Genomic DNA, 17949 nt, shown 5'->3' on the forward strand with positions numbered 1-17949 from the left:
CATCTGGATTTTTGTAAGAGTTCTTTAGACTTAATGCAGAGTCTACTGAAGGCAAGGAGAAGTTGTGGTCTTTTAGTTGCACCTCAGTTGTGTCCCAGAGCACTGAAATCTTTCCACCCAAAGTTCCACAAGTGTGAACTGGGGCAGGTTAGAGTTGTTTCTAACCTCTTAGTTGTCCTTTTGCTTTGTAGGCCAGCTAAAATCTTCATTCTCTCTCACTTTATCAACACCTTTGAGGCAAGGAACTGGAATCTTAAAGCCTTGCAAGGGTCGTGTTTCTTGCCTTGCTTCGATGCAAATACATCCTTAGAATCCAACTCAGTCGAACAAACTTTAAAATAGCCTAAAGTGTTATAGCGCCATAAATAACTATAAATATAAGGAGTGTTCTATTTTTGTTGTTGTGGTGGTTTTTTTTTTTTTTTTTTTTTTCTAATTACCTGCCTTGTATTTAATGCTTCTGGAGCATTATGAAAGTAATTTTTACTTAAAAAAACACACAGTCAGAATATGTTTCTGTCACTTCAGGTAGGCTTGGGGTGTTTTTTACATATTGAGAGAGTGTATCTTTTCTTTCTCCGTCTGTACATGGACACATACAAAGGTATATATGTTACATGTTTACTTTTATAACAATATGTAAACATTGTACATATATATAACAGATATATATTTATTATCTGCATTCAGGCTTTCTAGCAAGTGAATTCAGACACCAATTGGCTACAGATGGCTTAACAGATCATAATTCAAGTGTTTTGTTCTAAAATCTGCTTCACAACTCAACCATATTCCCTAACACCATGAGCCCTTTTCCTAATGTTGCCAAAGGGCTCTTAGGAACTCTGTGAAAAGCTTTGTTTTTATCACTGTAAAGCAATGCTGCAGAATTGATGCTTTTCTGAAGTGCTCTCCTGGCCCTCTGTGCTATTGGTAAGTCATCTGTCATGGTTGTCATTGACAGCAGTGACTCAGTAACAGAATGAGAGTCAACCTTTTATTGAATCAATCTCTTTATTTTATTCAGTCTTTTCTTCAATTTTTTATTGGGTGTGCAGATCAGAACTCAATCAATAGGCTTACATATAAAAAAAAGGTGAACCAAATATTGTTGCAAATGTGGTTGTAACTGTAACCACAACTTTTCCACTCTACCTGAAATGCTGATAAAATATTACCACTGGGATTTAAAAAAGAAAAAAAAAATGTAAGAAGAAAAATTGCTTTTGAGGGGTTTTCAGGGAAGGAGTTTTCTCTGCAAATGCATTTAACCATTTTTACCTTTCTTTATAGCAACAAGATTAGGCTTCTATAAAAAGATGTTTGGGGTTTTGCCTGCTAGAATTATGTTTTCTTTTAGGACAGCATCTATTTTTGTGTTTACATCTTTCACCATTTTTTTTCAAATGTAGGAGCAGAATGTGGCATAGGTGTGAGTAATGGGGAATAATAGAAGATAATTCCAATGAGAGCCTCCACATTTTTAAAATGTTCTTCCATTTCTAGTCTCCTTGGTTGATTTAAATAAGTGATTGATTTAAAATCACAACCTGTCTTTTTTTGCAAGCATTTAAAGAGAACCCCCACAACACATGGGACATTGCAGGGTTTGCTTCAGAGCACTCTCATCTCTTTTGGAAAAGTGTTTCCTTCCTTTTTTGGGGGCCTAGTCCCCAGACAAATGAAATGTATTGCTCTGGATTTTGTATCTTGTGTGTATTGCTGTGGTTTGGGGTTGGGTTTTTTTGAGCACAGATGTAGGGTAACTGGTCCTTCATCACCTCAGTCTCACTTTCTCTGGCAGTTGCTCTGCCAGCATTTCATGCCCAATACAGGAGAAAAAGAATAAAGAGAGCAAGATCATGCAGTGGGCCTATTTTGTGACCAGATTTTAGCAATTTCACATCCTTAAACTCCTTAACATTGTCCTTGCTGCTATCCCTGCATGACTAAAGGGACTCTGTGTGGATCCTCAAACAGGTGATCTAAATGACACTGGAAAATGCATATTGCTTGGAACTATTTAAACACCCCAATTATGCATTAAAAGGGATTCTGCAAGAGTATTTCTTAGGCTCAGTGAAAGTCTGAATTAGGAAGGTGAATTATGCACTGGACAAGAAGCTGAGAGGGACATTGAATGCACCAGAAGAACTCCAATCACAGAAAAAGGAGTAAAGTTCTGAAAAAAGCAGTATGGAATTCAATAGGTACAAGTGAAACCTAGGAAGGAGTGATAATTTACATAAATGCAGGATGAGGAAAAACAGGTTAGGTAACAGCTCTTCACAAAAGGATATGGGGGAAATAGTCTATTCAAGCTGAACATTAAGTCAACAACATCAGCTTGTTGTGAAAAAGACAAACATTGTACTGAGATGTACAGACAGGAATAAAACCTGCAAGACACAGATTGCCTCTCTCACTCCACTCAGCATCAACAAAACCACCACAAAAAAAATTATGTTCAGTTTTCCCTGATGCAGAGTGTAAGGAAGATGAGCCCAAATAAAGATCAGGGGGGAAAAAGAAAGAAGCATGAAGAAAGCTGAGGCACATTTAGGTCATTTGTGGTACGAAGAAATGATAGAGGAAAGTAACATGGTAAGTCATGGAGCATGTAAAATTCTAAAGAAGAAAGCAAACTCTTTGACCCCCACCCCAGTGTTCACCAAAAGGTACAGGCTTTAGTTGCTAGGGGTCAGACATCAGGAGGAACAATCCATAATGCAGTGTAATGAAGCACTCAAGACTGCTTGGGAACTCATGGATGTTTCATTACTGTTTAACAACAGTTGCAGAAATCTTTCATTTGGTAAAGGAGAACTTTGCGCAAGTAGAAAGACCAAGTGATCCTTTGGATGAGCTTCAGACCCAACATTCTTTGTGTCTCTTACCTGCAGAGTCCACAGCTGGCACAGACTGCTGCCATCAGGGAACAGGAGCCTGGCAGAGCTGGAAAAATCCCAATTCCCACCAAACAACACTTCGCGCTGGCCTCTCAGTTCAATCACTCACTCAAAAAAACCCCATTCCCAATTTTAAAAATTAATCCTGGCATGGGGGTCCTGATACTATTTGTTCCATATGCAACTCGTGCACCAATTCCCCTGTGTTTTTCAGATCTCTTTGCAAAATACAGCATATTTTGCTTTTTTTCCTGACACACACAGCTACCTGAATACACAGCAAGTTCAGTAACCACTAACAACTCTCCAAGTTAAGAACTGTCCAGTTGAATGGTTGTCACAAAGCCACTTTAAAATCTAGGATACATCAGAAAGGTTTTGTCATCTGCAAGGTGAGAGTTCGGGTCAAACCCAGGACAACAGTCAGAAAACCCCCAGCAATTACAGCTGGGTGAAATGAGGTATTTAAGCAAAAAGCAACACTGCAAGCAACTCTGGTAACTAAATCAGCTCTCAGCCACAGCAGAGATGTCACAGACTGAACTGAGAGACAAAGATTACCTAAGAGGGTTTTTTAAAGATGAAAACCAGGATGACAACACTTGAAAAAGCCTTCTCTGCCAGAAACAGAATGCTTCACTCTCGAGCACCATTCACAAAGAGCACAGAAAACAAAAAAAAGCATTACTAAATAAAGCAAGTGCAAAATTAAGGAATGACAGGCTTGAATATTCTTGCTTTGGTTGCCCAATAGAATGAGCATTATTTAAGCAGTGTGAAGGCAGATTGTTATCTTTACCTCTCTGAATAGTACCTTATTCTGTGAATAGTCCCCATGGAATAACAGCCACTACTCAAGGATTCAATGGCTTAATGAACATAACAAGACTGGCACAATCTGGAGCTTAATTTGCATGCAGTTTGAATATTTTTGCTTTATTAGTTTAATTTCAAAATAAAAAGTAAAAGTAACAGCAATTCAAGTGCCACTTGGCTTAACATATATTTTTCCAGGAATCCTTACATTATTCAAATTCGCTAATTGCTGGGACTTGTTCAGCTAAAAGGAGAAATACGTGTTAAATGAAAATATCCTTTTTGTTTTATAATATGTAATTAACACAGGCTTTCCTAGCTTCAACACTGTCAAATCTATCCTCTTGAAAAATACACACATAATTTTCATGCGACAAATTAAATTTGGTGTGGTTATGCTTTTAGCACTCAACAAGTAAAAGCTTGTAAATGAAAAGCTGAAGCATAAAGGTATGGCAAGTCTCATTTAAGAAATCAAAATCTTTGGGAGAGAGGAATTCTCTCCTGCAGAACTCAAAGAAAGCTGCTAATAATTAAATACTGCCTCTGATTAACACTTTACACTACATGCTTATGTTGAAAGTCCTTGTTTAAGCAGATCGTGCTACAAACCTAATCAAATCACTGTATTTCATTCTCTTATGATGCCTGGCTAATAACCACACAACAGTTGGAAACTGTCAAAATATTTTACAGCTCAATTGTAATTCCCATCCAAGTCTAAGCATGCAGTAATTGGGCGTTAGCCACGTTCCAGGGGTGTTACAGCAATGCACAGCAGTCAGATCTTCTGGGTTTCTTTTTTTTTTTAACACATGTAAAACTCCTACATGATCCCTAGGATCTACTCCATAAAATTTTGAGTTAAGTGTTAGTGCATTGTCCACAGAGATACCTTTTTTCGTTAATTCGAGGTAGTATTTATGTTAACATTTTAAAAAATTAGCTTGATATTTAGAACTACGGGATTTGTTCAGCAGCTTTTTCTTTTTCCTTGGTTTAAATTCCCTCAAGGAAAAATATTTGGTGAGATAAATTAAAAAAACAAAAAAAACCCCAAAAAAACCCCACTTTGAGCAAAACACTACGTGGCAAATATTGCAATATTAAAAGATTTGAGACAAAATGCTGATTTCGACTTGGAGGAACAAACAAATCGAAATGGAGTATTCCAAGCTGAGAGAGACAAGAATGGCACTGCTACAACAGGGTGCTGTGAGGAACCAGACAGGGGTTTTGGCATGCACTGTTACACCTGCAGTGTGCACAATATTCGTGAGCATAGGATCCAGATAATGGCCTGATGGGTTTTCCTGAACAGACAACTCCACGAGCATTTCTGATTGGAGTCTGTATTTCTAAGGCAGCACCAAGAGATGAAGATTCATGACTCCCTGGTCTTTCAACACTGTTCCAATCATTAATCCATGCATTAACTGTCACTAACTCCCATGACAGGCAGATGACATCACTGGATCCTCAGTACATTCATGTCCATTGGATTAAAATCCTTAAGAGGGGTTCTACCTTTGAGCTTCCACAAATGGAAGAAAGTGTTACATTTCAAGTGCCTTCTGGCCTTCGTTTACAGGCTGTGTTCCATAAAATTCAGCATTCCTGCCAGGTTCCCTATTGGTCCCCAAATGATGTGATGATTAATGAGTTGGGTGTGAGCTGCCTGTGATTCCAACCACTCATCTGCAGGCAGAACTAGGAAACACCTGGACAAGAGGACTGCACCACAAGACTTCAGTTTTCAGTCAGTTGTCAGAGGGAGCATCAGGGAAAGGTATCAACTGCTCTTTCTTGCATGGAGGGATGAGATGAGATTTATCAGAGAAGCCCAAAGGAGCTACACAGGGTAAATCTTCAGCCAGCACCAATGCCGAAAACTCACTCCAGCCTCATCCGTCGTCTTTAACATGTCTGATCATGTCCAGCTGTTACAACATGTAGAGCACTTATCACTCACACATGTCAGGCTCCTGCAATACTTTTCACTGCATAAGCACCTCGGGATAGGTGGAGGAGGGAAAAGAAGGGAGCCTTCATTCCTACACAGGAATTTCCATGCTTTGGGAAGTGTAAATTAGAGCATTACTACTAGTCTGACAGTAAGTTTGCTAATAAATGTGTAGCAACATATCTAATTGCATAACGAGAGATTAAATGATTATGACAGCCTTTGAAATGGGGAGAATAAAGGAAAGAGAAAGTTAATGTAGAGGGAGAGCTCTGGTAACACAGCAGACTAGCTGCAATTTCAAAATTTTGGTAAATTTATAAAAGCCAACTGTTCTAAATAAGCTTCCAGTGGCATCTACAAAGTTTGTTCCAATACTGAGCGTTAGTTCTAAGTTACATGAGCTTCTAAAAATTACTTGAAGGTGTAGGACCCATCATCTTAAAAACACGAGCTTTTCACACTTCTAGGCAACACTCAGCAACAGAAGCATCAGCCAAGACATGACTGGGAAACAAGCACAGCAACATCATTTGTTTAACACCTACCTTCCCTCTAAAGCTGTACAGGAAGGGAGTTCAAAGACCATGTTTTCCTACAGTTACAATAAAACTTACAGAGTACTCAAACAGAAGTGCTGAAGCTCCAGTGAGAGAATGACAAGTTGATAAACACATAGTGTGCATGCAGCTTTAGTCACAGTTTAGGTTCTCAATGAGTTACATTCACATCAGTTCTTCTCCTTGCCGCATGTAAATACTTCAAAGGCATTTAGCAATGAATTTTATTTTCTCCTGTCCATAACACCTTGGCAGTGTTAGGTGTTGGTACTTAACAGTCCCTTCTGCAGATTTGGGAGTGGGTGGGAGGAAGTAGGAAGGGGAAGGCACTGGACTCTCAGAGCAGGAGTTTAGGTAGGCAAGATTGGTCTCACTGGTCTCCCCAAACTTCTTTGCAGCTGGTAGAGCCTGGCTATTTAGAAGACTCTTCAGAGCAGAAGTCTAGCCAAGATGCTCCAAGCAGATTAAGGAATGCTATCTCTGTCCCTAAGTTATGGAACACTAGAGGCATTTTATGTCCTAAATCAGGCAGAAGCAACTTCATTACAAAGCCAGGTCAATTCTTATGGAATCTAAACCTACAACTCACAGCCAAACTCATCACCAGTTTTTAAAAGAATCCTGTAAGCTGAGAAGGACAAAATGAGACTATAGTAGGATTTGATCTCTCTTACTCTCTTTTTGTTCACTAAATATGAAAAAAAACCATCACTTTAAACTAGGCTTGGATATGGTTTCCAGGCAGTTTTGGACCTATATGAGTCTCACTAAGTCTCTGTTTTCCATGCTTCCTTATGAGAGTGTCTTGAAAGACAATTAAAAGAGCTCATCTACCTCTATAATCTGTTATTTGATGCTTCTCTACTCCCTGCTTCCCTCTTACAGAAGGAACTTGGCCTGCTACTCATGATTTGTTGACAAATTAATGTTTGTTGCTTGTCTTCTTTGAACTTTCATCTGCCAAGAAGGGCCTTAATTATTTGTTCCACCTCTTTTTCATTTCCTCGTCTGCATTCTTGCTATTTGTTCTTTTTCTTATGCATTTAAAGACTAGAAGGAAATGTAGTCTTGTCCTACTCTTCTAATACTCTCCCCTGTGTTCAGGTTTTCCAAACTGAGCATTTTTTCGGCTGTTGTTTCATATTGGTTCTTCCAGTACCTTAGGATTATATGAAATGTGTTCAGCTGATCTGAAAGCTTCTGGCTTATCTAAGCTGTTTCCACATGGGGCTGAAACCTGACCTTTCTGTGTCTGTATGAGTAATGCAAGTCTCCAACTTCCATCTGATTCATGGAATAAAGACAGATGTAGGAAAAAGTACCGAGCATTTCAGATGTCTCCCCGTCATCTGTGGACAGCTTCTCCTTACCTCCTGAGGAGGGAAGCAATACTTTTGTTAATCTCCATCTTGTGATTGTTTACACAGTCAGGTGCTGATGCAGTAGTTTATTAAGGCAAAAGCTTGTTTCCATTAAATTCTCATTTATCTCTTGCTGTCCTCAGGAGCTTTAAGAATATCCATCTTTATGCCTGGTGCCAGCTCGTGGGTACCAGCACCTCATGCAGGATTGTAAAATACACTGATTTTATTTCCACTGTCAGCCAAGAGGTGTACTATGGCCTTCAGATATCCTGTGACATCAATACCAGGCTTAAAAATACTGAGTGCTCTAAGCACACCCGAACAGAGGTTGTTTTCCTTTGTTACTGCAATACCTGCACAAACCTGGCATCTGTCTTGTGTTCTCAAGTATTTAAAACAAAGGTTTCTCACAGGGAAAGGTTAATGCTTCCATAAATCTGCCTACGGTTGGGCATTAATATAAATGATGCAGTAGATTTACAAAATAGGCAACTATAAAGTTCTGAGCAATGTCACCTTTAATGAGCCAACATCAGAAGGTTGCCTGAAAAAACCCGTGTCTGTTGAAATGTTCAGAAGAGTGGGATAATGACTTGTGTTTATTTAATGGCTCTGTCAAAAGAAATTCCTGCAAAAGCAACAAGAGTTCACTGTTTTTAGGAAGAATTGGCAGTGACTCTCATTTTTAGTTCGCCTTGTGCTTTCTTTTAGAAGAGATTCTTGTGACCTTTTCTGACAAGCTCTAACACTTCCATTGTTTGCTGCAGGCCTTTGAAATGTGGCAGAGATAGCCTTGGGCCCAGGGAGGTGCGTTTTGCTAGTTCAGTTCACATTTAACAAAGTTAAAAGCTTTGAAAATTGCTATTCCTCATCTGTGGTTTAAGTTGCTTAATTCTGGCAAGCTGCCCAAAACCCTGAACGTTCCCATCGTGGCAGAGAGCCAGGGATTGTGAACCAGCAGCATCCTGGTAGCTCATCTGGGCTTCCAGCACAGATGACATGAGAGCAGAGCGTTCAGCCCACATGCCACCGGGACAACTGGAGGAAGGAAGGTGGACACAAGGAAAGTGCCTGTCTTCTGAGAGCAGAAAAATGAGGCCCCATCCCTGCATGTCATCTGTTCATACTGTTACATTATAAATACGTGTAATCATCAGAGACCCAGCTCCGTGTTGGCTTCTGGCTTAATGGTATGAGTTACGTACCTTTTCTTGAGATTTTTAATTGAAAACACAGTGTTCAAGACAAAGATTATGCAACCTCAGGGAAGAGAAGCTGGGTGAGCCTCAGCCAATCCCTTTTTAATAGTTCAGTCTGAGAAGGAGATCACTGTAACTTCTTTCCTGGCTGAACTGACCATCAGGTGAAATTACTTCCGCATAAGCAACCGATTCATTATGTTGCCTCAGATTTGTTTCTCTGTTCCCAGTTCATTAACATAATCTTCTCCTTGCAATTAGCTAATAAATTTCGGGCTGCTCAGCCTGGTGAGGTAGCTGCCCACACTCCTGTGCAGTCCTGTTCTTCTCTGCTGAGAACATCCACGGGGGAGGTTGTCATCTGGAAATAAATCGTCTGTCTTGCCCTTAATTGATTGCCACGAGCAGTCAGCCTTGTGTCCTGTTGCGCAAGTGAGGCAATTGTCCAGCAGTTGATGTGTTGTGAATTTTGGTTCTGAAGGTTTAGAGTTTAGTTCTGAATTCTTGGGTTCTTTTCATCCTTTTAATCCCTGACGATGAAAACCAAACCAAAACCCTAAAAGACTTCGGCTAAGGAAATGGTACTTCATTACTAGACAAAGGCAAAAGGAGGCTACCAGATAATTAGAAAAGTTACAAAACTGAGTACTTAGCAGCAGCCTTTGTTACTGCAGTCTCTCCCATCTTTGTGCACTGGATGCCTGTAGGTTGTATACACGTGCACATTTCAATTGAATGATCACATGCTGCCATTTTCTACCAGACTGCTTCCTCGGTGCTCGGAGTAAAAGTAACCAGAGGCAGCCATCTGCAGGCTTGCTTTCCTTCCTTTGTGCAGGCATGGTTTGGAAAAGCTCTTTCCAGACTCCTGGCCTTCAAAATATATAACAGAAACCCCTTTTCCATGAAATAATCAGACCGACTTGACCAGCTGCTAACTTGAGGCGTGTCCCAAGGATTTCACCTTCCTCTTCACCTTGCCACGTTCAAACATGAGAGCATTGTGCCAGCTCAGGCAGATGTCTAAACGTTGGGTTGTGATTGAACATGGACTTGGTTTGGTTGTGCCAAAATTAAACCTGTAAAATGATAAGCAATTAAAAGCTTATGCCTAAGGCTTTTGAGATAAAAGTTTATATTTTATTGCATATCCACGTTAGCTGTAGGCACAATCAGAAGAGTGAGGAAGGCGAAGTTTTAAGATGTCTGCTGCTGCTGAAACCTGGAGGTTACCTAAATGCTTGTTATTAATCATTTATAGGAAATAAATTCAGTGAATCTGTAACTTGAGTCCAGCAGCTTGGTTTTCGTATCTCCTTCATTTTTAGGGACAGTAGGAACCAAAGACATTTTGCACCATGCAAATAGAGAGCACAAAGTTAAAGAATGTACTCCTAAAGTGATAAATTTGTTTATCAGAGTAATAGAATAGCAGAACTAACATTTCTTTCTAGGAAGTGTGTATTTTCTAATACATGCATGATCTTCCCTTACTAGAAGCAAAGAACAATGCAACTTGTATTTTGATGTGTCACTGAATTGTAATCTTACGGTTATCTGCTATGTAAAAAATACCCAACTGCCCTAAGTAAAGAACATTTCAGCACAACTGGGTCATGAGGATATTTTCTCCAGTTTTGGAATAAAACAGAAATATCAGACATTCTATTCTATCTTTGCAGGCTCTTTCCATATTGTATTTTATATTCCTGATAGTAATAAAAACCACTTTTTTCAAACTGTTCCACAATCCAGAATAAAGAAAAAATTGAATGCATCTTGGACATTTACAGATTTTGCCAAAGGCACAAATTCTATTAAATGGGCTATATTCAAATTCTAATACTCCCAGGTTAATGGGACATTCCTATGGGTGAAATCCTGTGTTTACAAAAGTAAAAATTTTGAGTATCATTTTGAGGATATAAAATTATCTACTTGACTGAAATGTATTTGTTGTCTTATTTCTATTGCACCTTTATTCAGCTTTTCAGACTGTTCGGTTCAGCTGAGTTTCCTGAACTACTTCTACATCCAGCCACATGCTGCACATTTTCACTCACCTACTTGTGCCTTACTTTCATTTACCTTATCTTGCATTTTAATGGTTGCACAATTTTCAGTGAGCCCAGACAGCGTCGTGGTTTTGATAGGGGTACGGGAAAATCCCTTTTGTTTTGCTCAGTCAAATAAGTTGCAGGCCAGTGTCTGTACTTGCCTCTTGAGGAAAAAAACTTGCTTGTTCATTGTTTGTAGGTCTTCCCTATTCTGACTCTCAGCCCTATCTCAATCTGAGCTTCCTCTCCTGCAGTTAATTACCAATTCTGGGTTGTTGTCTCAGCTCCTTGCCCCTTCTAGGAGTTATGTTTGTTAATAGAAAACACAAACCATGTAAGTCTTCCACGTAGATTACAAATCTTTTTTCTTTCCCCCCTTACTTCTCTCAGCGTTTTTCCCTTCTGGGCTTCAACACTCTTGCTTTCTGTTAAACACCTCTACCCCCATGCAACTTGGCTACAAGCCCTTGAGGTCCTCAGACTGGGCCCCTCCAGTCTTCATCCTGATTGTGTCACAGCCCTGTGTTCTCATCACAGTTCCAGTCTTGATTTTCTTCTCCTGAGTGTTGGACTGTGTGTCACAGATGCAGCTTAACCCTCACTCTGTGAGCCATCACACTGCTTGGTGCAGAGAAAGAACCTCAAGAAAAGCAGAGAAAGAACCTCAAGAAAAGGCCTCGAGGTCCTCAGACTGGGCCCCTCCAGTCTTCATCCTGCCTGTATCACAGCCCCGTATTCTCGTCAGAGTTCAAATCTTGATTTTCTTCTCCTGAGTGCTGGGCTGTGTGTCAGAGTTGCAGTTCAGCCCTCACTCTGTGAGCCATCACACTGCTTGGTGCTGCGTTCCTCAGAGCAGCAAAACCAACTATTTTGGATATTTTCAAGTGTGGGGATGCAGCCTAATACTTGGAGCTATTGTCCTCTTGTTAGCATCAAGTAATGACCTGTTGGGATAATCTCCCAAGAGAAAAAACGTATACACTATAAAACATATTCACTGTGCTTCCAGAATGTGGAAAAAGAAGGATAAGAGACTTCAGTGCTTTTGTTGAGTGTGAAACGAAGATATCCTGAAGCCAGTGCTGACTCCAGCTGATAAATCCATCCACATGATGCTGCATTTAGATCTGAGCTGCCCTGTGAGGGACAAGCTCTGGAACCTCTGCGCTCGCCGTGAGGTTGCTCCATGGCTGGACAGGAGCCAGTTGTGTTAGATTCCATAACCTGTTGATCAGTGAGCAGCTCTGGCAATCTGGTGCGGATATCTTGGGCTTTTTAGTGGCATTTCCAGCCGAGTTTGCAGGGACTTTGAGCTCAAAAAGGCAAGTCGTGACTGCTGTGTCATTTAGAAGAATTGTGTAGTTGCTGCTGAAAAGAATGGTGTAAGGAAAAGGTTATTAAATTTTCATTTCATCTGATTAAGTCCTACCAACCATGTAGGGCAAATACATGCTAGAAATAGGCACTTGGTAGTAATTGTGTTCACACCAAGCCAGTAATTAATATGTCCAACATACAAATATGGAAAGAAAATGTTTTGCCGTAATGATTTTTCACACACACATGAAAAAGAAACTACAACCAACATTTGTTAACTCCTCTGAAGGCATGTCAAGTGCTCACACACAGTTCTGCCTTTACTTCTGTATTTCCATTGTGTCTGGAGTTGAATGCTTTTATCATAGATTAAATAATGAAAGCTTTGACGCAGGTGGTGATTAGGAGCGTAACATTGTCGCAGTATTAACTTCACCTTTATCAAAAAAAACGTGGACTAATTAGTGTGGAAAGAAAACCTTATACAATTTCTGCTTTATCAGGTAAGAGAAGAGAAAATTGTGTGTGTTATGCATGTCCTACATCTTCTATGTTCTGGATAAAGTGCTTTTAAAAAATCTAATGTAAGTGGAAGGACAAACACAGAAAAAGGCTCTAGCCTAAATATGGATTTTCAAGGAATTGCAGTCCATCTTTGATAATTTTTAAATAATTTTTTAAATAAAGTGTGCAATTCTGCTAAATTCATTGTTTTAATACCTTTGTATTTCCTTCTGTAAAGCCTGGTTTTAAATTCAGTTACATTTTCAGTTTGTTAGATAAGTAATTAAAGCATTTAAATGGCAATATTGCCTAAGGCAATTTCAGAGTTAACCATTTTGGTGGTGACTGGAAAATTTACCATTTTTGTTGAGAGTTTCATCAACAAGTATTAAGCCTTTTTGATTAACATTTAATATATCTGCTAAGTAGTGCTCTGTGATTTTAAGAAGTAGTACTTTACATTAATAATTTATTAAAATAACACCTTTCCACAATTTGATAATGCTATTTTAGTTATTTTCTCTCAGTAGTGCTATTTCCATGGATATAACTTATAATAGCAAATATATTTTAAGTAACCTAGCACTTTAAATTTGAGGTCAATGATTAATTACTGGGTTTTTCTTCAAGTTGTAAAGAAAACAAGAGAGAAATATCTTAATTACTTCACTGAATCTGGAGTAACAGTCTGGCAGCTCTTACGTGATATTTGTTTCTCTGATTAAGATCTTGTGCGTGGTAAAGTTCATTATTTATTGCTGCTTTTCCTTCCCTATTTTGTACATCCCTGTTAAAGCTGGTAATTCAGTGTATTTGGAGATATTTGTCTCATCCTTAATGGATTTGTTCATGCCGATTTGAATCATTGACAGGATTACAAAACATAAGCGCTTTCTAACAAGTTATTTTGTACATATGATGTGATATTTTAAAAAAAAAAATCCTCTGCAAATCACCTTTTGCACTTTGTAAATGAGCTAGCAGTGCTTCTGTCTGGTGAGGAGGCAGTGTGTTTATACAACAACTTTTAGGGCTGATTGTGACAGTAAATGAAAAATGACTTCCCAGGCTCTCTGTGCTGTTTTTTCCCCCCAGAAGCAGTGAAAACAAATGAGTTGATAGCAGCTAATTGCTGAGCACTGACAGGCTTCAGTCAAGGGGGGGCATCGTTGGTCTTTCACAAACAGACAATAACAAGTAAATCCATTTGACCGTAAACTTCGGTGTCTGTGATACAGTAAATTACTTGCTCTTAATTTGTCTTAATTTGGCAACTCTCAAGCTCTAAAGTGCATCAAGAGCTTGTTTGTTGTGTATATGTGCTTTTAATTATGTTACGCTGGAAGAATAGGGGATCTCAGTTCTTTCACTGTAATTCAGATGTCGGATTTGCATCAGTCACATTCTGCCTTTTTGATTAGCTTTAAGAAGTTTTTAAAGTGACAGTATATTTCTAGGGAAGTAAGTATGTATGTCTTGAAAACATCTGCTGCAATCAGTGCGCTGAATTTGAGGAGCAGCAAATAGAAATGCCAAATGCCTGAAGTGTTCTGTTTTATTTCTTGGTTTATGCCCGCAGAAATGTTACTGGAAGGAAATAGTCATTATTAGCTAATGATTTTTGGAAATAGTCATTATTAGCTAATGATGGTCTAATGGTTGTTACCTGATGACACTTGGTAGAAACCGCCCTCTGATAACAGTTTTCATTTTCCAAAATTCCTTTTCCTTGTAGAAAAATCTAAAGCGTGGGAGAGGCGGCTCTTTGGCTACGATGGGAAGTGGCTGTTCAGAAACTCAGGGCCATAATTACCTTCATGCAATCTCTCACTGGCACAGAAAGAGCACCAAAACCTCTCCTCTGGAGCCTGTACCAGAGGAATCCAGCAATCCTGTGTCATGAATTTAACTGTGAAAGGGCTTTGTGGGGATGCTTTTCCGTGGCTGCACTTTGGGAAGCGTTTTCAAGGCTGTGTACCACGGGCTGTGCTGTGTTTCAGCACGGCTGTTTCCACTGGTACGATTCTTGGCCTCTTCCCCTGTGTAGATCTGGAATCCTGTATATCTGCATCCTTGGGAGACAAGTGCCTGGGGCAACAACTGTAGATAATAACTCGCGATTTGTGTCTTTTGCAAGTTGCAGTCATTGTAAACTGACAGCTGTGAAGGACCTAAACTCACATCAAAGGATACAGATCATCTAGTTAGGTCAATTAATGTTAATTCTCATCTTCCATTAAATTCTTTTATCTTCTCTCTTTTTCTTTTTTCTTTTTTTTTTTTCCAGCCAAGCCCAATACCAAGTCCTGTTTTGGGGAGAAAGCCAAACGCTAGTCAGTCATTGCTGGTGTGGTGCAAAGAAGTTACAAAAAACTACAGGGGAGTGAAAATCACCAATTTTACCACGTCGTGGAGAAATGGTTTATCCTTTTGTGCAATATTACATCACTTTAGACCAGACCTAATGTAAGTTGTATGCTCTTTGCCTGCATAAGCTAACTCTCGTAGAAATGCTGAACAATTATTTAACTTTAAAATCAAATTCCAGCGAGTTTCAGGTGCTGAACTGTTTTCACCCTTTGCTTTCAAGCAGGGAACCCGTCCTTTCTAAGAAACCAGCTTTATGAATGCTCAAACTTTGTGACCTCTTCGCTCTCCCTTGTTGCATAAACAATTATTTCTCCCCTCTCTGTGATTTGTTTTTCTTCTCCTTAATCTTATACAAAGAACTGACTTCAAGATGATTATGAGAATTGCACCAGTGTTGAAATGAGATGAGAGGAATAAGCTCTTTGTATGCTGACAAGGACGGATTACCTCCTGGTAAATTTGGTTGTCAAGGCTGGCCTCTAGTCCCTGCCTTAACTTCTTTTTTAGATGGAGAGCTTCAGGCAATGAAACATGTAATCGGTGTTTATTTATTTATTTATTTGTTCCTTTAATTTTCCACACTATTAGTTTTGCTGATTGAATTGCTGTGAAATTGCTAGTTACTGTATGATATTGTTGTATGTCAATTTTTTAGATTTAGTTTGTTTTAAAACTGCTGCTTTTATCAAATACTGTATATACCCACTGTGCCATTTTCCCCCTCAGTGACTACAAGTCCCTGAATCCTCAAGATATTAAAGAGAACAACAAAAAGGTAAGAACTGCCAGGCAAAAAAAAAACCCAAAAAAACACCAAAAAACCATAGTCTTAATTTTGACTTCACTGCGGGTTTTTATTAATTTTGGGGAAGTGCTGTTGTTTTGTAAGGTCGTAACTGCAGCTCACAGAAGGTGTTCAGCCTCCCGTGGCTCAAATCAGATGCATTATTGACTGGAGTTTGTCGTGGTTTTAACATTCACAACAAGTTAGAGTTCAATATTTGTATGGCCCACATTAGCTGTGAGAGCAGGGGAAGGGCCTGGCCAGCCTTGTGTGAGCACTGCTCTGATTTTTCCAATCAGCCACGTAATTAAAGAAATGAAAAATGTGACTGCTCTTGGACTGTGGCACACGAGGCTTCTCTTGCTGTTGCTTTAACAAGGCTCAGGGACCTGGGCATGGTTGATGTGGCTTTGATGGTGATTGTTATGTTTTTCAAGATGAATTTTTACACCTGCTCTTAGACTGCATCAGCTGAATGAAGTGTTGTGCACAGCATAGGAGGTTTGGGAGGGAAGGTGTTGAGGTATTACTTTACAAATAAATGCTAAAGAAATAGATAATAGCCTTGTGCTGTGCAACTGTTTTTAACCACCCTGTGTAGGTGCAAGATGGAAAAAGTTTCTCTGGAAGAAGCTGAATTTCTGTGATTTTCTCTGGAATTCAGTTTGGGAATGGCCAGAAAACACTTTATTTCTGCTCACTATTTTAGGCATGTTACAAGCTTCAGTTGGGCCCTAGGGACATGTTTAGAAATTACAATTTTCGTGTGAGTCACTGATAATAAAATTGTTCCTGAAGATCATCTGAAAATTATTTTAAGTATCTGCCTTCTTAATGCTGTGATTTTGTTTTTGTACTGCTTTAAAAGGTACTAAATTTAACTGGGATGAAGGTATAAAAATATACTTTGAATGAATTAACCAAGTTCAATATTATACAGCAAACATATATACAATCTAGTATTATTTACTTATGTGGAATTTCTGGAAGTGCTTTATTAAAATTCATTTTGTTTATATTTTAATGTGCCTGCACACTTATGTGTTAGGCAGGGAGTTACTTGTCTTTAATTTAGTACTTAAGTATTATAAATAATGAAATATCTCTGAGCTGCTCTTATCTAATGAGTATTTGGCTGATGATACTTTTCCTTTTTCATAATAATAGGAGGACTTAAAATGACCTAAGTGGATTATCTGTGACATCACAGTATTTTCTGTGACCATATGTTTTTGTACTTCAAGTTTTGTTGAGCTTCTGGCCTAATTAAGCCGGATTATAAAAAAGAAAGAATAGATTATTAATTAAAAATGCTAGCAGTATGATCAGTCATCTTTGCTTTGTGAAACTGTGATGGCAGACAGTGAACTTTTCTTAGCCTGTCTTTCTAACAGGATATAGTTCCCAGAATTGAAGAAATAGTGATTGTTGTTATGGTGCAGGTTTTTTTTCTTTCATCACTTTGCCAGCCTTTGCCTGACAGCCACACTGAGTATCTCAGTTGCTTCCTGCAGATTTATTTCCTGGTCTCACACAGTTCTGCCAGATAACCCCGTGTGCCCTTGGTGGGAGTGAATGCAGCACTGCCAACAATGGCTGCCTAGAAATTCCGTGCAGATATGTAACACTTTTGACAGTGATTCCTCCTAAGCAATTAAAATAACATCTTTGGATGAATAGGATGATTTTCTTTGTTTGAAGCAGCTCTTTTCCCCCCCAACTTTTTTTTTTTTTTTTTTTTTTTTTTTTAATGTTTTTCTGCCTCTCCCCCTCTACCCAAAAGGAAAACCACAGAATAAAGGTTAACCCATAAGAGTGTATCTTTTAGAAGTGCATGACCTTGTTTGTATTTTAATAAAAAAAAAGGAAGAAATCTTAAGAGACAACTGTTTCAGTGCAAATACTGAGTAAAATTATTGAGGTTCTTTATAACACACACCAACCACTTGCCAATTGGGTGCTGCCACTGGTGCTGAATAAAAAGGGGTATTTACCTGTGACATCTGATCTTGGCCAATATGTCAGTGTGTTACAGAGTTGGGAAATGATTGGAATAATGCCTGTGGTGCTTGTGCTGATGGATCCCAATTGATATCTGTCAATCTG

The 17949-nt window shown here is 39.0% G+C and overlaps 2 protein-coding genes across 10 annotated transcripts in view; both read left to right on the top strand.

Annotated features, from left to right (window-relative positions):
* The window catches only part of MCM8 (minichromosome maintenance 8 homologous recombination repair factor), a 341212-nt gene that overhangs the window by 308395 nt on the left and 14868 nt on the right, over positions 1-17949 (top strand). The gene's annotated exons all lie outside the window — the stretch shown is intronic.
* Positions 1-17949, top strand: part of EHBP1 (EH domain binding protein 1) — a 204946-nt gene that overhangs the window by 108899 nt on the left and 78098 nt on the right. For all 9 annotated transcript variants that reach the window (XM_066316442.1, XM_066316436.1, XM_066316438.1 and 6 more), the window contains 2 exons: positions 14977-15155; positions 15786-15834. In XM_066316442.1, the coding sequence (XP_066172539.1) occupies positions 14977-15155; positions 15786-15834 (228 nt within the window). The remainder of the gene's footprint in view (positions 1-14976; positions 15156-15785; positions 15835-17949) is intronic.

Source organism: Sylvia atricapilla, chromosome 3 (genome assembly GCF_009819655.1).
Source record: "Sylvia atricapilla isolate bSylAtr1 chromosome 3, bSylAtr1.pri, whole genome shotgun sequence".
NCBI lineage: Eukaryota > Metazoa > Chordata > Aves > Passeriformes > Sylviidae > Sylvia > Sylvia atricapilla.